At 38.1% G+C, this 23,995-nt stretch overlaps 1 pseudogene and 10 gene segments (V, D, J or C); all 11 read right to left on the reverse strand.

Moving 5' to 3' along the window:
• Positions 1-1,998: 1,998 nt before the first annotated feature.
• On the reverse strand, positions 1,999-3,495 carry LOC117492112. The segment is given in 3 exon segments: positions 1,999-2,115; positions 3,063-3,316; positions 3,405-3,495. Coding segments are annotated over 3 exon segments (420 nt in total).
• A 1,616-nt stretch (positions 3,496-5,111) lies between these two features.
• Positions 5,112-5,632, reverse strand: LOC117492113. The segment is given in 2 exon segments: positions 5,112-5,485; positions 5,574-5,632. Coding segments are annotated over 2 exon segments (423 nt in total).
• A 953-nt stretch (positions 5,633-6,585) lies between these two features.
• LOC117492114 lies at positions 6,586-7,011 on the reverse strand. The segment is given in 1 exon segment: positions 6,586-7,011. A coding segment is annotated over 1 exon segment (426 nt).
• An 837-nt stretch (positions 7,012-7,848) lies between these two features.
• On the reverse strand, positions 7,849-8,366 carry LOC117492973. The segment is given in 2 exon segments: positions 7,849-8,189; positions 8,278-8,366. Coding segments are annotated over 2 exon segments (375 nt in total).
• Positions 8,367-10,342: 1,976 nt separating this feature from the next.
• On the reverse strand, positions 10,343-10,867 carry LOC117493006. The segment is given in 2 exon segments: positions 10,343-10,662; positions 10,759-10,867. Coding segments are annotated over 2 exon segments (348 nt in total).
• Positions 10,868-12,617: 1,750 nt separating this feature from the next.
• LOC117492986 lies at positions 12,618-13,222 on the reverse strand. The segment is given in 2 exon segments: positions 12,618-13,079; positions 13,159-13,222. Coding segments are annotated over 2 exon segments (366 nt in total).
• Positions 13,223-14,011: 789 nt separating this feature from the next.
• LOC117492115 lies at positions 14,012-14,506 on the reverse strand. The segment is given in 2 exon segments: positions 14,012-14,337; positions 14,426-14,506. Coding segments are annotated over 2 exon segments (375 nt in total).
• A 957-nt stretch (positions 14,507-15,463) lies between these two features.
• On the reverse strand, positions 15,464-22,267 carry LOC117492116. The segment is given in 5 exon segments: positions 15,464-15,658; positions 15,766-15,774; positions 17,123-17,179; positions 21,758-22,008; positions 22,102-22,267. Coding segments are annotated over 5 exon segments (567 nt in total).
• LOC117492956 lies at positions 19,603-20,168 on the reverse strand. The segment is given in 2 exon segments: positions 19,603-19,988; positions 20,085-20,168. Coding segments are annotated over 2 exon segments (426 nt in total).
• LOC117492961 lies at positions 20,691-21,350 on the reverse strand (annotated as a pseudogene).
• Positions 22,268-22,922: 655 nt separating the features above from the next.
• The window catches only part of LOC117492117, a 28,592-nt gene continuing 27,519 nt past the window's right edge, over positions 22,923-23,995 (reverse strand). Inside the window, 1 exon segment of the V gene segment in view lies at positions 22,923-23,147. Coding sequence covers positions 22,938-23,147 — 210 coding nt within the window.

Raw genomic sequence — 23,995 nt, forward strand, 5'->3', positions numbered from 1 at the left:
ACATAAGTCACTTTGATCATAATGGAAGCACATTTACTATAATCTAAATAATCTACAATATTATTCTGATCACCAATATATAATAGTGTTTAGGAAATGTGCTTCATTATAGTCTCACATTTCACCTTTCTAATAATCTAGTCACCCAGCCAAGCTCTCTGTCTGATCAAATATTGTTTTTCAGCTTGTTTCTCTTTTCATATTCAATGTAATTTGTGGCTTGTATTCACAAATATAACATGTGTTATTTAAAACAAAATAATAAGATATCATGAGGGACTATCTGGTGATTAATGGGAAATACATATAAATCTAATGGGGATTTCTGGGGAAAACACACCACTGTGTTTCGTATCCCCTAAATCTCCAGGGTGTACACAGTTTAATACTGGCAACTTCTAATTGTGGGAAATACGCAGAGGTGGGAGTAAGTCCTACATGTGCAAGTCATGAGCAAGTCTCAAGTCTTGACCTACAAGTATCAAGCAAGTCCCAAGTCACTGTGGTGAGAGTCAAGCAAGTCTTTAAAACGTGTCTCTGGGTCGTAATAAGGGCTTGAACAATCGGCCTATATCGTCGTTTTTTGTAGGAGGACAGGCTGTATATAAAGGATCTACTATATTATCGGACACTTTTAAAACAAACTTATGGTCTTACTATCCCTTTTAGATGTTATACCTCCAATGATATACAGTATCAGTGATTGTAATGTCAGATTGTTTAAATAGGTGAAAACCGTTTCTGTTGAATTAAGTTAAGAATATTTCTATGACATCTTAGTACTCTTTCCCTCTTGACTGTAACAGTGAGCTGGTGTTGAGATCATTTCTGGTCTGAGGGCTCCTCCTCTGGTGGCTTCATGTTACAAGTGTTCAGGCTCTGAGGGGTTTTTGTTCAGCTCTACTGATGGTGTGTGTCACAGTGTGTCTCTGGCACAGTAATACACAGCAGAGTCTCCAGGCTGCATGCTCTGTCCGCTCAGAGTCACTGTTTTGCTGGAAGAGTCTAAGTCGATACTGAACTTGCTCTTCAGTGAATCTTTTTGGTATGTGGAGTATCCAACACGTGCGCATATAATCCACTCCAGTCCTTTCCCTGCAGGCTGTCTGATCCAATGAGTATGATGTCTGCCCACAGAATAAGAGACCTGACAGGTGATGGTCAGACGTTGACCTGGCTGCACAGTCACAGAGGCTGGCTGTGTCAACTGTTCACACTTCACATCTGTAAAAATAGCAGCAGCAGAGCTACAGAGAACATGGTGATGATGATGATGATGATGATGACTGAGAAGACGTGAGCTCCTGATCCCCTTTAATCTCCACTGACAGTCTCATGTGAAGTCCTTATAACTGAATCACAATGGAGATGACTGAGTTTGCATAGAACCAAACACATTGCATATGAATATGAGTCGGACTGGAGATAGAAAATGGAGCCTGTTATTGTTACTATTACAAGAACACAATCACCTCAGTGTTTCAAGAGTCTAGAATCAACTTTGTATACCTTCTTTTTGCAAAAACAGATAATTAACATCTAGAGCTCTTTTAATGTCCTTTTTGATTATTGTTACACTAGGTCTTGTCAAAACCTTTATTCCATATTCAATATCCATTACTAAACAAAACAACACACCTGAAATGTATATTTAAATACTTTATTAAGGGCAGTGAATTTGTTTTTTCTGTATATTTTTCAAATCAGTGTTATAAGTGTCACAGACAGAGTTACATTGCTATTATTATCCTTAAAATATATGTAAAACTAAACCACTTATGTGATCTTTTTATTTGAGTGGTTTACTAATGACAGTTAATTCTGTTTTTGCTATAGATGGTTTTATTTTTGTCCTTTTCTCATGAGAAGAACTTGAAGAGTTGTTCATGTCTACATCATTAGTTATGTTATATCATTAGATAATTTAATAGTGCAAAAGGGACGCCTTTTAAAAAATATGAGCATTGCAATAAATGTAGTTAAGGATCTATTTAATGTTCAAGTGGTGGTATTGAATAGAGGAAGTAGTTTGTGTACGACTCTCCTGTTACTGTCTCTCACTGTGTCTCTGGCACAGTAATACACTGCTGTGTCCTCGGCCTTCAGACTGTTCATCTGCAGATACACTTTACTGCTGGAGTCATCTCTGGAGATAGTGAATCTACCCTGGACCGACTGAGAGTAATATATGGGAGTACTAGCTGAGTGCTATACAAACAGCATTAAACATCATTTAAACTAGCAGCAAATAGCTATTTAAGGCAATTGTAGACAAAAATGAACTGTTGATTAAAATACTTTAATTCTTTTTCAACGAAAGATCAAGTTGATTATTTTTCTTGAATTTGACTATAACTCATATGTGTAACATAAAAGCTTTACTTCTAATCATTGTTTTAGTTGTAACAATTCGAAACTAATTCAGAAATTTGTTGAACGATATGTTTTTATTTGTTATGTTGTAACTGCAATGAAGGAAAGCATGATGGTCTAAATGTTTACTTGTGTTTGCTGCAGCTGGATGAAGACCTGGGTTTTGTTTCTTTTTTTACTTTAAAGGTTTCAGTATTCAAATAGTGGCAATTTGAGGACAGATACAGAGAAACTTGGAGCCTTGAGAGGACATAAACTACTAAGGAACTGAAACCTATTTGACAATGTGCAAAAACACATTTCTGCAGTGCATGAAAAATGCAAACTAAATAAGTTAAAAGACGTAGGATCTCAGATTAGACCATTTTCTAAATGTTAGCACATAAATGCTTTTTATGGTTCAGCTGCTGTCTTCTCTAAAAAGACATTTTGATAAGAGTCTGTTCTGCAATAAACATGATAACTCTATGATTTCTACATTCAGATATCTGTTAAGAAATATTTGTTACATTGTTTGGTGTAACTAAAGTTGTGTCATGATATTGAAAGACTCCAAATCTCACATTAACAGTGTGAGAAAACTGTGGTAATAATGAGGGGTTTTTGTACAGCTGCTCAACCAGCTTCAGTCACTGTGTGTCTCGAGCACAGTAATAAACAGCAAAGTCTACAGCCGTCAGACTGCTCATCTGCAGATACACCTGCTGTCTGCTGTTGTCTCTGGAGATGGTGAACCGGCCTTTCACTGACTCAGAGTAGTACTTGGTGCTACCGCCAGTGTCGATAAAAGCGATCCACTCCAGTCCTTTCCCAGGAGCCTGTCTGACCCAGTTCATGTAGTAGCTACTGAATGTGAATCCAGAGGCTGTACAGGTCAATCTGTGAGATTCTCCAGGCCTTTTAGTCACTGGTTCAGATTCTGTCAGAGTCTGACCATCAACACCTGTCAAGAGGATAAAAACACATCTGGTGAAATAAGCTGTTGACACAATTTAAAGCTGTGTTAGATAAAGATCAGTAAAGATGTTGACCTGCCCAGCAGACAGTGAGCAGCAGCAGTCCTGTCCTATAGTCCATCATGTTAAACTGTGTGTCCTCTGTCCTCTGTCCTCCTCTCTGCAGTCACATAAGTAGAGGGGGAGATATCTGAGTTTTGCATTGACTCCTCCTATAACTAAGTTTGTGTGTCTTTTTAAGAATAATTTTGCAAGGCCATTTATAAAGGGACAAAAAAAGTATATAATGATTTTGATTGCCAGAGGGACACACCTAGGCCTACATCCAATACGATAATAAACTAAATTATATAATTAACCATTAATCACGGGTGTATATGATTTGAATTTGGGTTAGAGATTAGATGATCAGAGCTGCTTCTTTAAGGGAAACATTATTAATTTATTATTTTTATTTAATCAACTTCTCAAATGTGTTTACGGTGGATTAAAGTTAGCCAGTTAGCTGACTGGAATCAGTTGTTTGTCTCCAGTGTTAAATATAGAATTTGCTTCATTTGGTTGTAGTTATGTTACAGTAATGCTTCAAATTCAAACAGATAAAACTTTCCTGATGATAATGTTTATGATATAATGATGATTTTTGTTCAATCGGCAAATAAGATAGATGTTTTTTAATGTTTAATGTTATCAAAGTGTGCTTTCATTAATGTACTTCTAGAGATACATGGGCACAGCTTAACCATACTGAATCAGATAAACAGCTGCGTTGTGTGAAATGGGACAGCACACCTGAAATGTATATTTAAATACTTTATTAAGGGCAGTGAATTTCTTTTTTCTGTATGTTTTTCAAATCAGTGTTAGAAGTGTCATAGATAGAGTGAAATTGCTATTATTATCCTTAAAATATATGTAAAACAAAACCACTTATGTGATCTTTTTATTTGAGTGGTTTACTAATGACAGTTCAAGGTTCAAGGTTCAAGGTTCTTTATTGTCAAACTAACATAGCTACAGAGTAATTATGTCGTTGAAAATCTTATGTCACAGGCTTCTCCAACAATGCAACATAATAATACAGATATTAAAAGTAATACAAAAAGAAAAATAGTTCTAAAATAAAGTGAGTATGTGGAATAGTGCAGTACGAGTCTATATACAAGTTATTGGAATGATATATATTAGATAGTAGATATATATTACTAAGTAGAAGATGAATGTTATGAAATTGTTTCAGCAGTTCAATTGTTTAACAGTCTCACTGCCCGCGGGAAGAAACTGTCTCCGAATCTTTTTGTTTTTGCCAGGATGCTGCGGTAACGTCTGCCAGACGGCAACAGAAAGAACAGTTTGTGGCTGGGGTGATGGGGGTCTTTGATCATCCGTAGGGATTTCTTCCTGAGCCGCTGGGAGTAAAGCTCCTCCATGGATGGCAGCTCCGTCCTGGTGATGTGCTGTGCAGTTTTCACCACCTTCTGTAAAGCCTTACGATCGAGGTCGGTGCAGCTGCCGTACCAGGCCGTGATGCAGCCGTGATGCAGCCAGTCAGGATACTCTCTATGGTGCACCTGTAGAAGTTGCAGAGTATCCTGAGTTAATTCTGTTTTTGCTAAAGATGGTTTTATTTTTGTCCTTTTCTCATGAGAAGAATTTGAAGAGTTTTTAATGTACCTACATCATTAGTTATGTTATATCATTAGATATTTTAATAGTGAAAAAGGGGCGACTTTTACAAAATATGAGCATTGCAATAAATGTAGTTAAGGCTCTGTTTAATGTTCAAGTGGTGGTATTGAATAGAGGAAGTAGTTTGTGTACGACTCTCCTGTTACTGTCTCTCACTGTGTCTCTTCTGGCACAGTAATACACTGCTGTGTCCTCGGCCTTCAGACTGTTCATCTGCAGATACACTTTACTGCTGGAGTCATCTCTGGAGATAGTGAATCTACCCTGGACCGACTGAGAGTAATAGATCGGAGTACTAGCTGTGTGTATGAAAGCGATCCACTCCAGTCCTTTCCCAGGAGCCTGTCTGACCCAGTTCATAGGGTAGCTACTGAATGTGAATCCAGAGGCTATACAGGTCAATCTGTGAGATTCTCCAGGCCTTTTAGTCACTGGTTCAGATTCTGTCAGAGTCTGACCATCAACACCTGTAAAGAGGATAAAAACACATCTGGTGGAATAAGCTGTTGACACAATTAAAATCTGTGTTAGATACAGATCAGTAAAGATGTTGACCTGCCCAGCAGACAGTGAGCAGCAGCAGTCCTGTCCTATAGTCCATCATGTTAAACTGTGTCCGCTGCTAACAGAATAAGAGACCTGACAGGTGATGGTCAGACGTTGACCTGGCTGCACAGTCATAGAGGCTGGCTGTGTCAACTGTTCACACTTCACACCTGTACAAATAAAAATGATATGACAGGTTATCCTGTTAAACAGCAGTATAATAAGTGTTGACTCGTGCAGAGAGAGACTCACTTCCAGCTGCCAGCAGCAGAGCTACAGAGAACATGGTGATGATGATGATGATGATGATGATGATGATGACTGAGAAGACGTGAGCTCCTGATCTCCTTTAATCTCCACTGACAGTCTCATGTGAAGTCCTTATAACTGAATCACAATGGAGATGACTGAGTTTGCATAGAACCAAACACATTGCATATGAATATGAGTCGGACTGGAGATAGAAAATGGAGCCTGTTATTGTTACTATCACAAGAATACAATCACCTCAGTGTTTCAAGAGTCTAGAATCAACTTTGTATACCCTATTTTTGCAAAAACAGATCATTAACATCTGGAGCTCTTTTAATGTCCTTTTTGATTATTGTTACACCAGGTCTTGTCAAAACCTTTATTCCATATTCAATATCCATACTAAACAAAACAGCACACCTGAAATGTATATTTAAATACTTTATTAAGGGCAGTGAATTTATTTTTTCTGTATGTTTCTCAAATCAGTGTTATAAGTGTCACAGACAGAGTTACATTGCTATTATTGTCCTTAAAATATATGTAAAACAAAACCACTTATGTGATATTTTTATTTGAGTGGTTTACTAATGACAGTTCATTCTGTTTTTGCTATAGATGGTTTTATTTTTGTCCTTTTCTCATGAGAAGAACTTGAAGAGTTTTTAATGTTTTACGATGAGCAATTAGATAATGTAATAGTGGAAAAGGGACGTCTTTTAAAAAATATGAGCATTGCAATAAATGTAGTTAAGGATCTATTTAATGTTCAAGTGGTGGTATTGAATAGAGGAAGTAGTTTGTGTACGACTCTCCTGTTACTGTCTCTCACTGTGTCTCTTCTGGCACAGTAATACACTGCTGTGTCCTCGGCCTTCAGACTGTTCATCTGCAGATACACTTTACTGCTGGAGTCATCTCTGGAGATAGTGAATCTACCCTGGACCGACTGAGAGCAATAGATCGGAGTACTAGCTGTGTGTATGAAAGCGATCCACTCCAGTCCTTTCCCAGGAGCCTGTCTGATCCAGTTCCATACTGAGCCTCCAAAGTTGAATCCAGATGTTGTGCAGGTGAGTCTGTGAGATTCTCCGGGTTTCCTGACTGCTGGTTCAGACTCAGTTATGGTCTGACCTTCAGCGACAGACCAAACAAACAGAGCAACCACCAAGAGTGTTAGCTTTCCCTGAGCCATGTTCACACAGTTTCTTGTGTTTTCAAAAGCTTGAGTCGCTCTTTAAATATGAAGTAAACTTGATCCCTTTGAGAATTCATTTGACGATTAGCTCCTCCTACTTTGCATTCTGCTTTAAAAGTCAAATTCAAGGCAAACAGCATTAAACATCATTTAAACTAGCAGCAAATAGTTATTTAAGGCAATTGTTGACTATTTGACTATAACTCATATGAGTAACATCAAAGCTTTACTTCTAATCATTGTTTTAGTTGTAACAATTCGAAACTAATTCAGAAATTTGTTGAACGATATGTTTTTATTTATTTTTATGTTGTAACTGCAATGAAGGAAAGCATGATGGTCTAAATGTTTACTTGTGTTTGCTGCAGCTGGATGAAGACCTGGATTTTGTTTCTTTTTTTACTTTAAAGGTTTCAGTATTCAAATAGTGGCAATTTGAGGACAGATACAGAGAAACTTGGAGCCTTGAGAGGAAATAAACTACTAAGGAACTGAGACCTATTTGACAATGTGCAAAAACACATTTCTGCAGTGCATGAAAAATGCAAACTAAATAAGTTAAAAGACGTAGGATCTCAGATTAGACCATTTTCTAAATGTTAGCACATAAATGCTTTTATGGTTAAGCTGCTGTCTTCTCTAAAGAGACATTTTGATAAGAGTCTGTTCTCCAATAAACATGATAACTCTATTTAGTGATATTATTCCTACATTCAGATATCTGTTAAGAAATATTTGTTACATTGTTTGGTGTAACTAAAGTTGTGTCATGATATTTGAAAGACTCCAAATCTCACATTAACAGTGTGAGAAAACTGTGGTAATAATGAGGGGTTTTTGTACAGCTGCTCAACCAGCTTCAGTCACTGTGTGTCGAGCACAGTAATAAACAGCAGAGTCTACAGCCGTCAGACTGTTCATCTGCAGATACACCTGCTGTCTGGTGTTGTCTCTGGAGATGGTGAACCGGCCTTTCACTGACTCAGAGTAGAACTGGTTGCTACCATCAGTGTAGATAAAAGCGATCCACTCCAATCCTTTCCCAGGAGCCTGTCTGACCCAGTTCATGTAGTAGCTACTTAATGTGAATCCAGAGGCTGTACAGGTCAATCTGTGAGATTCTCCAGGCCTTTTAGTCACTGAATCAGATTCTGTCAGAGTCTGACCATCAACACCTGCAAAGAGGATAAAAACACATCTGGTGAAATAAGCTGTTGACACAATTAAAATCTGTGTTAGATACAGATCAATAAAGATGTTGACCTGCCCAGCAGACAGTGAGCAGCAGCAGTCCTGTCCTATAGTCCATCATGTTAAACTGTGTGTCCTCTGTCCTCTGTCCTCCTCTCTGCAGTCACATAAGTAGAGGGGGAGATATCTGAATTTTGCATTGACTCCTCCTATAACTATGGGTGTGTGTTTTTTTCAAAATAATTTTGCAAGGCCATTTATAAAGGGACAACAAATTTACTTCATGTAAAGTATAATTATTTTGATTGCCAGAGGGACAGCTAGGCCTTCATCCAATACGACAATAAACTAAATTAATTAACTAACGATTAATCTCAGGTGTATTTGATTTAATCTGGGTTAGAGATTAGATGATCAGCTGCTTCTTTAAGGGAAACATTGTTAATATATATTTTTTATTGAATCAACTTCTCCAATGTGTTTACGGTGGATTAAAGTTTGCCAGTTAGCTGACTTGAATCAGTTGTTTGTCTCCAGTGTTAAATATAGAATTTGCTTCATTTGGTTGTGGTTATGTTACAGTAATGTTTCAAATTCAAACAGATAAAACTTTCCTGATGATAATGTTTATGATATAATGATGATTTGTGTTCAATCGGCAAATCTAATAGATTTGTTAATGTTTAATGTAATCAAAGTGTGCTTTCATTAATGTACTTCTAGAGATACATGGGCACAGTTGAACCATACTGAATCAGATAAACAGCTGCGTTGTTTGAAATGGAACATTTTATATTATCTGTGATACATTTTGTTGGAGGCACAAAAGAAACAATATTACATATTTTTCTGTTAGAATTCACTACATTTCTTTAGGTTGCAACTGAATTAAACATTGCGTCAAATGAGATGAAATAGGATGTCAATATTCAGTTAATCAGTATTTCAATATAAAGTGAATGCTCTCATGGGTGGTGGTAAATAGAGGAAGTAGTTTGTGTACGACTCTCCAGTTACTGTCTCTCACTGTCTCTTCTGGCACAGTAATACACTGCTGTGTCCTCGGCCTTCAGACTGTTCATCTGCAGATACACTTTACTGCTGGAGTCATCTCTGGAGATAGTGAATCTACCCTGGACCGACTGAGAGTAATAGGTAGAAGAACTGCCAGTGTTTATAAAAGCGATCCACTCCAGTCCTTTCCCAGGAGCCTGTCTGACCCAGTGCATCCAGTGGCTACTGAATGTGAATCCAGAGCCTGTACAGGTCAGTCTGTGAGATTCTCCAGGCCTTTTAGTCACTGGTTCAGATTCTGTCAGAGTCTGACCATCAACACCTGTCAAGAGGATAAAAACACATCTTGTGAAATAAGCTGTTGACCCAATTAGAAGCTGTGTTAGATAAAGATCAGTAAAGATGTTGCCCTGCCCTAACCCTAACAGTATTTTATGTTAAAAACATTATATCTTATATTTTAAATTGGTAAACATTTCTTATTGGGCTGCAAGTCACTTTGTGACATTTTAATATTGTTATGTAATTCAGATTTGACAGATGAAACAAACAAATAATGGATTTTATTTACTGTTGATTAAAATAAAAGTATTAACATTATTGTCATTAAAAAATGCTTTGAGTTAATTTAGTAATTTAGGTTTTATCTACATCTCATGTCTTTAACATTTATAATTTTGATCAAAGATGACGTTTTGTGTCAAATAAAGAACAGAAATGCATGCATTTGTTTTTGGAAAGAAACTCTGACATCCAACAATTTTTTTGTTGTGTTTTGGCTCGTAGATGTACTGTTTAGTATTTGTGATTAAATAGTGTGAACAATATTCTTAGAGCTGAAATTGGTTGTAAAGAAACTTAAATTTAGAGGACAAAATCCAATTACTGAAAATATATAATACTGGATACTTGAAAAGGCTGATGTTTAACAATTTAAAGAAGTGTTATTCATGTTTTTATTCTGGGAATGCATGCAGTAATGTATCAGTGAGTATAACCTCTAAATGTTTAAACTGATGATGTAACAGTGAGCTGGTGTTGAGATCATTTCTGGTCTGAGGGCTCCTCCTCTGGTGGCTTCATGTTACAAGTGTTCAGGCTCTGAGGGGTTTTTGTTCAGCTCTACTGATGGTGTGTGTCACAGTGTGTGTCTGGCACAGTAATACACAGCAGAGTCTCCAGGCTGCACGCTCTGTCCGTTCAGAGTCACTGTGTTGCTGGAAGAGTCTAAGTCGATGCTGAACTTGCTCTTCAGTGAATCTTTATAGTATGAATCTCCAGTGTATTTCATTCCTATCCACTCCAGTCCTTTCCCTGCAGGCTGTCTGATCCAGGCTGTGTAGTAACTACTAACGGAATAAGAGACCTGACAGGTGATGGTCAGACGTTGACCTGGCTGCACAGTCACAGAGGCTGGCTGTATCAACTGCTCACACTTCACACCTGTGGAGGGAAACATGTTGAATAGTGAGCGAGGTTAATAACAGTGAGCAGTCAGTGTGAGCGTTCTGTCAGTGTCTCTGCCTCAGTGAGACTCACAGGATCCAGCAGCCAGCAGCAGCAGCAGAGCGACAGAGAACATGGTTGGTGTTGAAGGTGACCTGATGGAGCTTCTCTTCTTCTGCTGCAGCTGACAGCATGATATCAAGTCTTTATAGCAGACTGTGAGGAAGTTCACTTTGCATAGAGAGGGACACTGACAGGCTATAAAAGAGGGACGGACTGTCCTGTCAAGAGTTGTCATTTGGATTTGTGGTACGACAATTATAAGGATACATTTTAAGTTACTTATCACTAACTTTTATTTAAACTTAAATAAGATGTAATCATTTATTTTGCTCAGCAAAACCCTAACCCACATTCTGGATATATCATGCATAAATCCATTCTCGATACTTTCTGTTTACAATAAAAATAATGGGACAATATTGTTGCAATAATGCCTGAAGTAAATTGTATATCTAAAAAAGGGGAAGTGAAATTCCACATCAGCCGTTGCTTTCATAGTGTGTTTAGAAAAGCTGTCTTTTTCTCCTTATTGTCAACTGACTTTTTATCATTTACTGCCACCTGTTGGTACTAGTGATAATAAATAGTTAGAGGTTTTTGTAAAGCCTCTGGGCTTCCTTTAACCACTGTGTGTCTCTAGCGCAGTAATACACAGCAGAGTCCTCTGGCTTTAAGTTGGACAGCCTCAGATGCACCATGCTGTTGCTATCAATTCTCCCGATTTCTGCACGTCCTTGCACACTGCTGGCATATTTGTTGCTACTAGCCGAAGAGAAGCCGCTCCCTATCAATTCCAGAGGTTTTCCAGCAGGTTGTCGGACCCAGATCATAACACAGCAACTAAATGTGAAGCCAGATCCCCTGCAGGAGAGACTGAGAGTCTCCCCAGGCCTCTTCACTACTGAAGAGGGAGGAATAGACTCCATACTCTGACCTGTACAACCTGATAAGATAACAAAAGAAGAGAAAGAGAACCAAAGAAGATAGTGAGATATTTTGAAAATGTTCTGGTCTCACTGACTGACCATCAGTGGATGTTGTCTGATAAAAGATAAAACATCAAGAAGCAGGAGAGCTCACAGGGCAGAGAGAGAGCAACCAGCAGAAGAGAGAGAGAGTTGATCATCCTGAGACTGGAGATGTGACCTCTGATGCTCCACACAAAGCACAGAGCAGTCAGACAGAAGTACTCTGCACACACTGGAGATTTGCATCAGGATAGCATGGGGAGGGAGGGGCTTTTGCAGGGACTGTTATAATTCATTCAAACCATTGAGTCCGACTGGATCAGATCAATAATGTTCATACCTGTGGAAACACAAATCAACATAATCTCAATCATTAATCGGCCCACTCAGTGTTCTTGATGTGTTTATTAGTGTGATCTTCAGCAGGCTGGTGACACCAAACTTAGATTATTCAGAGACTGAACCTACAGGGTAACTTTGAGAGGATGTGTGTCTGACCCTCCTCAATGAGGTCCCTCAAGGGTGCGTCCTGGGTCCCCTCTTCTTCTCTCTGTTCACCAATTCATTGGCTCTGTCATTCTATAAATATCTCAATATCTTGTTTTCAATATAATACATGCAGAGGCCTGAGAAAACACATGTGGGGATCTCTACGTCATATTGATCACTCAAATGTTTTATAAGCGTAAGGAATTATACAAAATACCCCCTAGCTTCACATTCTCCAAAGGAATAGGATTTTGATTGTCCTCATATTTATGTTTCATTATTTAAAAGCCATATAACACAGAGGAAGACAAACACATTTGGACATTAACAGTCTGCAAGGTTTTTGCATAGCTTCACTGGGGACTTCCACCAGTGTCGCCCTTTTGGGGTAACCTTTGACTCTGACTTTATTTTTAAACACTAAAGACGTCTTGTGACAAAAGCATTGCGTGGGGAAGTATTCACATCTTGTGTATATAAGATATCCTGATTTAAGGTGGAAAATGACTTGCACTCTCTATTGGTTAATGCCACTGACAACTGCAGAGGTTTTTGTACAGCTGTGTGGCTTCCTGTATCACTGTGTCTGTCGAGCACAATAATAAACAGCAGAGTCTTCAGACGTCAGGCTGTTCATCTGCAGATACACCTGGTCCACGTTGTTGTCTCTGGAGATGGTGAAGCGATTCTGGACTGACGTGGAATAATATTTATTAGTTCCACTTGGAGCAGAAATGTAGGCAATCCACTCCAGTCCTTTTCCTTCAGCTTGTCTGATCCAGCTGATAGCAGCATCACTATCTGATATTCCTGCATATGTACAGGTCAGTTTGTGGGACTGTCCAGGGCGCTTTACCACCGCTTCAGACTCAGTCAGAGTCTGACTGCAAACACCTGGAGAGAAAAGCAGCTTGATCACAACAGACCCAAACATAAAGCTAAGTAAAAGAAGAGTGCAGGAGTATGTACTCACCAGAAATCCATGGAAGCATCAGAAACATTAAACATGTAGCTAAAGTCATAGTGGAAATGTGTTGTGTGTGCTGCAGTGGTTTGAGCTCTCCTCTTCAGTTTGCTGTAAGATAAATAAAGATGGAAGAGATGAATATTTGCATTGGCTCCTCCTCTTAGTGCTGAATATGAAGAATATTTAAATTAATATTTAAATTCTGATCAAATGAACAATCTGCCTAAACTGTTTAGCTGTTTTATATAGAATCCATTCGTTATCAAACAAGACACACAGGAAGAAATGCCTGACATACTGAAATCAGTTTGAGGGAGAACTAAATTAACTCATGAATCTGCAGTGACTGCTGATCCAGCTCTTAAAATATTTGTTGTGTGTTTTAGTGAAGCAACCTCTCAAAGGGTGAGAGTATAAACCTGTAGTTCAGTCCAGGGTCTGAGTGTGAGTTAAGATCAGTGAGAGCAGCAGATCTGAGTGTTTCCTTTTACTGACAGAGGAGAGGGGAACTCTAGTTCCGTTTATGAGAGCAGCTGCTACATGATTTTACTCACATATATGCATTATGTGGCTGAAATGTGTTCATGTATTGTTTATTGTATTCCTTTTTTGGACATTGATTTCAGGAGACTTTTTTGTTTTTTTGTTCTTGGCTATTTTGTGTTCCAGCGATCAACACATTGATAATATTGTTCCAACAGTGTGTTAATTAAACATTGCTGGTAATTGATGATCTTTCTCAAGTCTGAACCTCCTACTTTTATTAAAAACAACAAAAGCAAAAAATAACTGAAGAATATAACTGATTTTGAGGGTCTATCGAGATAAGGATGGATACAGTAGGTTTTTGTACAGCTGCTCAACCAGCTGCAGTCACTGTGTGTCGAGCACAGTAATAAACAGCAGAGTCTACAGCCGTCAGACTGCTCATCTGCAGATACACCTGCTGTATGTTGTTGTCTCTGGAGATGGTGAACCGGCCTTTAAATGACTCAGAGTAGAACTGTTCGCTACCATCAGTGTAGATATAAGCGATCCACTCCAGTCCTTTTCCAGGAGCCTGTCTGACCCAGGCCATAGCGTAGCTACTGAATGTGAATCCAGAGGCTGTACAGGTCAATCTGTGAGATTCTCCAGGCCTTTTAGTCACTGGTTCAGATTCTGTCAGAGTCTGACCATCAACACCTGTCAAGAGGATAAAAACACATCTGGTGAAATAAGCTGTTGACACAATTAAAATCTGTGTTAGATAAAGATCAGTAAAGATGTTGACCTGCCCAGCAGACAGTGAGCAGCAGCAGTCCTGTCCTATAGTCCATCATGTTAAACTGTGTGTCCTCTGTCCTCTGTCCTCCTCTCTGCAGTCACATAAGTAGAGGGGGAGATACCTGAGTTTTGCATTGACTGGGTGTGTTTTTTCTTCAGAATAATTTTGCAAGGCCATTTTTAAAGGGACAAACAATTGACTTCATGTAAAGTATAACGATTTTGATTGCCAGAGGGACAGCTAGGCCTACATCCAATACGACAATAAACTCAATTAATTAACTAACGATTAATCTCAGGTGTATTTGATTGAATTTGGGTTAGAGATTAGATGATCAGAGCTGCTTCTTTAAGGGAAACATTATTAATATATATTTTTTATTGAATCAACTTCTCCAATGTGTTTACGGTGGATTAAAGTTTGCCAGTTAGCTGACTTGAATCAGTTGTTTGTCTCCAGTGTTAAATATAGAATTAGCTTCATTTGGTTGTGGTTATGTTACAGTAATGTTTCAAATTCAAACAGATAAAGCTTTCCTGATGATAATGTTTATGATATAATGATGATTTGTGTTCAATCTGCAAATCAAATAGATGTTTTTTTAATGTGTAATGTAATCAAAGTGTGCTTTCATGAATGTACTTCTAGAGATACATGGGCACAGCTTAACCATACTGAATCAGATAAACAGCTACGTTGTTTGAAATGGAACATTTTATATTATCTGTGATACATTTTGTTGGAGGCACAAAATAAACAGAAATACATATTTTTCTGTTTGAATTCACTATATTTCTTTAGGTTGCAACTGAATTAAACATTGCGTCAAATGAGACGAAATAGGATGTCAATATTCAGTTACTCAGTATTTCAATATTAATTGAATGCTCTCATGGGTGGTGGTAAATAGAGGAAGTCGTTTTTGTACGACTCTCCTGTTCATTTCATTTCATTTCAAACCTTTATTTATCCAGGTTGTATCCCATTGAGATCATTGATCTCTTTTTCAAGGGAGACCTGCTCAACTGGTACTGTTACTGTCTCTCACTGTGTGTCTCTGGCACAGTAATACACTGCTGTGTCCTCGGCCTTCAGACTGTTCATCTGCAGATACACCTGCTGTCTGCTGTTGTCTCTGGAGATGGTGAACCGGCCTTTAAATGACTCAGAGTAGTACGGGGTGATACCAGTGTCGAACAAAGCGATCCACTCCAGTCCTTTCCCAGGAGCCTGTCTGATCTAGTGCATCTCGTAGCTACTGAATGTGAATCCAGAGGCTGTACAGGTCAATCTGTGAGATTCTCCAGGCCTTTTAGTCATTGGTTCAGATTCTGTCAGAGTCTGACCATCAACACCTGTAAAGAGGATAAAAACACATCTGGTGAAATAAGCTGTTGACACAATTATTCATTTCATTTCATTTCATTTCAATCTTTATTTCGAACAGATTAAAAAATAACAAATGTGAAAAAACAGAATACCGTATTGTTAAAATACAGTATTTATCCACATTTACGATAATATTTATATATTCAACAAAAAAAAGTCTTCATATTATTAATAATAATAATAATTAAAAAAGAAAAAAAAATCATATGTGTCCGAAAGGGAGTAGGAGGAAGCAAATGCTTATTAATTCCCACCCCTTACTTGATCAATGATTGTCCTTTAAGTCATTGTGCAAGTTATTCCTACTTACATTTACATTTATACATACATATACAATAATTTCTCATCTTCAGTCACCTCTCTTCATTCTCATAGTTTTCCAAAAAAGTGTTTCTGTACATCCTTTTAAACTGAATTATGCTTGTGCTTTGTTTTAACTCCTGCTCCAAACCATTCCATAAAATCACCCCACAGATTGTTATACTCATACTTCTCAGAGTTGTTCTGACCTTGAGTTGTTTAAAATGTAGATTTCCTCTCAAATGATACCCACCCTCTCGGTCTATGAACAATGTTTTTAATTTCCTAGGAAGTAGATGATGTCTTGCTCTGTACATGATTTGTGCCGTTTTAAATTTAACCAGATCAGTGAACTTCAATATGTGTGACTTCAAAAATAATACATTAGTGTGTTCAAGATATCCAACATTATTGATAACTCTTATAGCCCTTTTTTGTAATGTGCATAACGGCTGTAGGTTGGTTTTGTACGTGTTTCCCCAAATCTCCACACGGTAAATCAGATATGGCAATATGAGTGTGTTATATAGAGTATACAATGAGTTGTAGTCCAGAATGTGTCTGGCTTTTCCCAATATTGCGATAGTCTTAGCCAGTTTTGCTTTGACATGAGTGATATGAGGTTTCCAGCTGATTTTGTGGTCTAAAACCACACCAAGGAACTTAATTTCATATACTCTTTCTATGTTTATGTTATCTAGTATTAATTGCACCTGTGGATTTGTTTTATGTTTTCCAAATAACATAATCTTTGTTTTGCATATATTTAATGATAATTTGTTTGTGTCAAACCAATGTTTTACTTTAATCATTTCTGCTGTTATCACTTCCATTAGCTCACTCAATTCACTATAGTTCTTTAGGTTGCAACTGAATTAAACATTGCGTCAAATGAGATGAAATAGGATGTCAATATTCAGTTACTCAGTATTTCAATATAAAGTGAATGCTCTCATGGGTGGTGGTAAATAGAGGAAGTAGTTTGTGTACGACTCTTCTATTACTGTCTCTCACTGTGTCTCTTCTTGCACAGTAATACACTGCTGTGTCCTCGGCCTTCAGACTGTTCATCTGCAGATACACTTTACTGCTGGAGTCATCTCTGGAGATAGTGAATCTACCCTGGACCGACTGAGAGTAATAGATATGAGAACTCTGAGTGTGTATAAAAGCGATCCACTCCAGTCCTTTCCCAGGAGCCTGTCTGACCCAGTTCATGTAGTAGCTACTGAATGTGAATCCAGAGGCTGTACAGGTCAATCTGTGAGATTCTCCAGGCCTTTTAGTCACTGAATCAGATTCTGTCAGAGTCTGACCATCAACACCTGTAAAGAGGATAAAAACACATCTGGTGAAATAAGCTGTTGACACAATTAGAAGCTGTGTTAGATAAAGATCAGTAAAGATGTTGACCTGCCCAGCAGACAGTGAGCAGCAGCAGTCCTGTCCTATAGTCCATCATGTTAAACTGTGTGTCCTCTGTCCTCTGTCCTCCTCTCTGCAGTCACATAAGTAGAGGGGGAGATATCTGAGTTTTGCATTGACTCCTCCTCACAGGGTTTGTAAAAAATATCAACCCTCCATCTCAGCTGTTAAGACTTTTCTCTAACTAGTTTTAAGTTGTGTAGAATAATTGTATTGCAGTAACTACATAATCACATTTATTCTAATAATACACAAATGATTATCTTAGCTTCGACATGTGACACATTTATCTAAACAAATGATATATATATATATATATTACATAATTCATGTTGGTATCAATGCTCTGTTTCTCATATGTCAGTTTGAGCATAATGGAAGCACATTTACTATAATATAAATAATCTACAATGTTGTTCTGATAGTAAATGGTAACTGTACTTATATAGCGCTTTATCCAGTCTTTACGACCAGAGACCTCAAAGCGCTTTACATACTTCATGTCATTCACCCATTCATACAGAGCAGTGTACCTTACTCTAGGAACTAACATTCATACACACTCACACACCGTTGGCCATGCCATCGGAAGCAACTCAGGGTTAAGTATCTTGCCCAAGGATACATCGGCATGTCGACTGCACGGGCTGGGATCGAACCCACAACCTTCTGGTTGAAAGACGAGAGCCCAATATATAGTAGTGTTTAGGAAATATGCTTTATTCTCCTCTCAAATTTCACCTTTCTAATAATCTAGTCACCCAGCCAAGCTCTCTGTCTGATCAAATATTGTTTTTCAGCTTGTTTCTCTTTTCATATTCAATGTAATTTGTGGCTTGTATTTATAAATATGACAAATGTTATTTAAAATAAAATAATGAGATATCATGAGGGACTATCTGGTGATTAATGGGAAACACATAGAAATCTAATGTGGATACATCATCCTAGTGTTATTGCAATGTGTGAGAAAACCCAGAAGTGTATGGATCACATTGCTTTGTGGTTAGTGGAGGTTTTTGTGCAGCTGCTCCACTGTCTTTAGTCACTGTGTGTCACAAGCACAGAAGTAAACAGCAGAGTCTCCTGCTGCCAGGCTGCTGACCTCGAGGTACTGAGTGCTGCTGGGAACATCTTCAGTCATGGTGAAGCGGCTTTGAAAGGAGCTGCCATAGATAGGAGAGTTGTTGCCTGTGCTCATCCTCCCAACTCACTCCAGAGCTTGTCCTGGCCTCTGTCTGATCCAGTGAATATAATGGCTTGTCATTGTAAAACCAGATGTGATACATGACATCTTCACTGTCCCTCCAGGTGTTTGCACCTGAGAGGAGGACTGCTCCAGTTTGATCTCACTCCAGACTCCTGTAAGTAAATCATTTTTGCTCATTATCCAACATTTCACCAAAGAAATAAAAAAAGAACTAAATCAGAATAGATTTTCTCACCATGAATAGTAACTAAAAATAATAAACTCCAGATAATTGTCCTTTCCATTATTTGAGAGACACTGTCAGTGCTTTCTGATCTGAGTGTTTCAGAAACATATAACACTTCTCTGGTGTTCTGCAACAAGTCGCTGATGGTGTGTTTTAAAGAGAGGAAGAGTTTGCATCGACCTCCCTCTACAGATTCAAAAAGGAACATGTGACATCAACATTTCCATAAGCAGAGTATCTCTACGACGGCTGCATTTACATTTCACATTCACTTACATTTCCTGTCAACTTATTTCTGGATTCATGAAAACAAAAAAAGAGGAAATTAGTTTGTTTATGTTCTGCAATGACATCTTGTTTCTTCAGTGGTAGAGCTACTGTTATTTTCTATTCCAGTAGATCTAAACAGAAACACAGAAAATGTGTTCTATATTTAACAGGCACCACAATGCACACAACACATTTAGTATAAATTCAGTTGGTCATATGTGTTTTGCATTTCTGCAAAATGAAGCTTCTCTCAGTCTCTTCTATACTGATCTTGGCTGCAGTGGAAGTGAAATAATATTACACAGACATTTAAATACATTTTTTAATGAACTTATCATATACTAAGATGTGTATCATTGTTCACATTTATACTCTGTGTGTTTGAGTCACATGGTTGCTGAGTATTTGTGCAGGTCTGCTGGTGGTTTGTGTCACTGTGGGCAGACGTACACAGTAATACACAGCTGTGTCTGCAGGCTGCACACTCTGTCCTGTTAGAATCACTGTTCCAGCAGAAGTGTCTCTGCTGTAGCTGAACTTGTTCTTCAGAGCATTGTTTTGATAAAGGGTGCCACTACCCCACATATGTGAAATCCAGTCCATTGGTTTTCCTTCACACTGTCTGATCCAACCTGTTGCATAGCTGCTATCAGTCAGAGAATAACCAGAGACCTGACAGGTGATGGTCAAAGGCTGTCCAGGCTGCACAACCATTGAGTCTGGCTGGATGAGATCAATACTGTTCACACCTGTGGAAACACAAAGCAACATTATCTCCATCATTCATCTGACCACTCAGTGTTTCTGATGTGTTTATTAGTGAGAATCCACTGAAAGCTCCTCACAGGATCCAGCTGCCAGCAGCAGTATCAGAGCTGCAGAGAACATGTTGATGTTGAAGCTGAACTGATGTGAGCTCTTCTGTCCTCTCTCTGACACACACACACACTTTGCTGGTTTATGAGGCAACACACACACAGATCATTTGCATACTGATGATTGGAAATCAGCTGATGTAAATTATCCAAAAGATGAGGAAATGTTCAGGTGTGGTTTTGAATCACATAGAAAAGGTTGAGCAAACACAATTTAGATTATAAAAACAAACTTTTCTATAGTTTTATCAAAATATGAAGTTGGATAAAAACCATTAATTCTTCTCCTAATCCAGTTATGACACTGATAAAGTTGTCTTTTACATATGTTATTGAATAATTATTTAATAGGAACTGTCTTAGAGGATCCCATTCTACTATACAAAGGAATCTACTATATTATCAGATACTTTTAAAACGAACTTATGGTCTTACTATCCCTTTTAGATGTTATACCTACAATGATATACAGTATCAGTGATTATAATGTCAGATTGTTTAAATTGGTGAAAACCCTTTCTGTTGAATTAAGTTAAGAATATGTATATGACATCTTAGTACTCTTTCCCTCTTGACTGTAACAGTGAGCTGGTGTTGAGATCATTTCTGGTCTGAGGGCTCCTCCTCTGGTGGCTTCATGTTACAAGTGTTCAGGCTCTGAGGGGTTTTTGTACAGCTCTACTGATGGTGTGTGTCACAGTGTGTCTCTGGCACAGTAATACACAGCAGAGTCTCCAGGCTGCACGCTCTGTCCGTTCAGAGTCACTGTGTTGCTGGAAGAGTCTAAGTCAATACTGAACTTGCTCTTCAGTGAATCTTTAAAGTATGTGGGGTTTCCAGTAGCTGCCATTCCTATCCACTCCAGTCCTTTCCCTGCAGGCTGTCTGATCCAGGCTGTGTAGTGGCTGCTAAGAGAATAAGAGACCTGACAGGTGATGGTCAGACGTTGACCTGGCTGCACAGTCACAGAGGCTGGCTGTATCAACTGCTCACACTTCACACCTGTGGAGGGAAACATGTTGAATAGTGAGCGAGGTTAATAACAGTGAGCAGTCAGTGTGAGCGTTCTGTCAGTGTCTCTGCCTCAGTGAGACTCACAGGATCCAGCAGCCAGCAGCAGCAGCAGAGCTACAGAGAACATGGTTGGTGTTGAAGGTGACCTGATGGAGCTTCTCTTCTTCTGCTGCAGCTGACAGCATGATATCAAGTCTTTATAGCAGACTGTGAGGAAGTTCACTTTGCATAGAGAGGGACACTGACAGGCTATAAAAGAGGGACGGACTGTCCTGTCAAGAGTTGTCTTTTGGATTTGTGTTGGGACATATGAAATAACATTTATTTTTTAAAACAATAAATGAAAATGATCTTTTTATTTCCAATCAAACCTCAGACAAACAGTATATCTATTGTCTGATGTAACTTTTGGTAGCTGCTATCTGATGGAAGCAGTTTTATTGAGGCGATATTTCCTTCAGTGTTTTGATAATGTTGAGCTCAAGATTTTTTGTGACTGAGAAGCAGAACACAAAGTTTTGACTTTTTTTTACTTGTTGAGTTTTTGTACAGCATTTCTCCTTTCTGTGTCACTGTGTCTCTCGAGCACAGTAATAAACAGCAGAGTCTACAGCCGTCAGACTGCTCATCTGCAGATACACCTGCTGTCTGTTGTTGTCTCTGGAGATGGTGAACCGGCCTTTCACTGACTCAGAGTAGTAGATGTAGCTACTGCCACTGCTGATATAAGCGATCCACTCCAGTCCTTTTCCAGCACCCTGTCTGATCCAAGCAGTATCAATATTACCACTAAACCCTGAATATGTGCAGGTCAGTCTGTGGGACTCTCCAGGCTTTTTAACCGCTGGTTCAGACTCAGTCAGTGTTTGACCCTCAGTACCTACGGACATGTTAACAGCTCATTAGTTTCTGTAATGCAGCCATATTGTCTTTGTACCAGGAGCTCTGTCAGAAAAACAGGTTTTGTTCTTACCTGCAGAGTTAAATGACAGGATGAGAAAAACCACCAGATAATCAGGTCTGATCATTGTGAAAGCCAGTTGTCTCTGTCCAGTCTACAGTGTGTATGTCAGTGATTTAGTGTCTGTCCTTCACTCTGCAACACATATGTAGAGATGGAAGAGGTCAGAGTTTGCATTGACTCCTCCTCCTCAAACAGAAACACAGCACATCCCCTGAATAAATATGATGTAGATTTCCTTTTTGCATACTATGACTGAATGTATATATATCCTTAAATTATAAGGTTGAATTTCAAGTTATTTGTCAGTTCCTTTTATTTAAATCTAAATAAGATGTAATCATTTATTCTGCTTTGCACAACATTGGTTGCCCATCCTCAACATACTGGAAACATCATGCATAAATATATTATTGATACCTGCTGTTAAGAAATTCATAATGGGATATTATTGTTGCAGGAAAGCTTCAAGACTTTCATAGTATACGTTTAGAGACATTGTCATATTCCCGTTATTGTCATCTGTCTTTTTATCCTCTACTGCCACCTGTTGGTGCTTGAGTGAGTAATGTGACTGACATTTCTACATTTAATGTTTCTTTTTGCCCATACATAAAAAATACATTTAGAAGATGTTTTTTCTGTCCTTGGCTGTTTTATGAGGAAATCATTTTTTTAAAGACTTTTTTTTAATTATTATTGTGTTTTGTAACTTGGCTCAGTAGCAACTGTTTTTTTCATTTTCATAAAAACTACAACAACGATTGATTTAGTCAACGTATAACTCTCCTTGTACTCTATCAACAAAGTACTGTATGGATGAGGACTGTAGGTTTTTGTACAGCTGCTCAACCAGCTTCAGTCACTGTGTCTCGAGCACAGTAATAAACAGCAGAGTCTCCAGCCGTCAGACTGCTCATCTGCAGATACACCTGCTGTCTGGTGTTGTCTCTGGAGATGGTGAACCGGCCTTTCACTGACTCAGAGTAGAACTGGGTGCTACCATCAGTGTAGATTAAAGCGATCCACTCCAGTCCTTTCCCAGGAGCCTGTCTGACCCAGTGCATCCAGTGGCTACTGAAGGTGAATATTTTAAAACATTATTTCCCATAAATCATTTGATGTGATGCAAGTAACCTCTCAACTTTGTTCAGCTTGAATTTCCTGGACAATGTGAGCTGTTATTGTGCAGCCTTAGTTTGTATGTTTTACCAATATGTATGTTGAGAAATGACAGATGTTTTTGATCACTGCTATTATATATATATATATATATATATATATAAAATAAATTCTTGGAAAGGCAAGTTCTTGTTGGAATTTGTTCAACTTTTAATACAGTGGCTCTTGAGGTTTATCTAGCTTTGCATTTTAAATTTTAAGTGCTTAATCTGTGTACCCTGGATTACATTCTTCACATTTCTGGTAATAGTCAAACATATATATACGAAGGCAGTGTAGTTTAAATGAAATCTTTCAATCTGACTAATGTATAGGAAAAACATTTTTATATATCAATAATCCTTACAGGCGGTTTTATACTATATATATATATATATATATATATATATATATATATATATATATATATATATATATATTTGAGATTGATATTCATAGAACAGTTTTTTCTGCATTTTAATTGTAATAAATACATTTTACAGAAATTTAAATTGCAGTATTTAGATGTTGCTTTCACCGTAAAACTCGTCATTACTACGGCAAAATACACTAAATTATACACAACTTTTGATTACAATTTGCGGGAAAATTCAGTTAAATTACAGCATTACACTGATGCTTTTACAGTTAAACAGTGTTATTTGTTTGGTATTTTTCTGTAAAATTGAATGGGATTCAATGTACAATAGACAGCAACTGCATGTAAATCTTACTGAAATAATCA

This window comes from Trematomus bernacchii, unplaced genomic scaffold (genome assembly GCF_902827165.1).
Source record: "Trematomus bernacchii unplaced genomic scaffold, fTreBer1.1, whole genome shotgun sequence".
Taxonomy (NCBI): domain Eukaryota; kingdom Metazoa; phylum Chordata; class Actinopteri; order Perciformes; family Nototheniidae; genus Trematomus; species Trematomus bernacchii.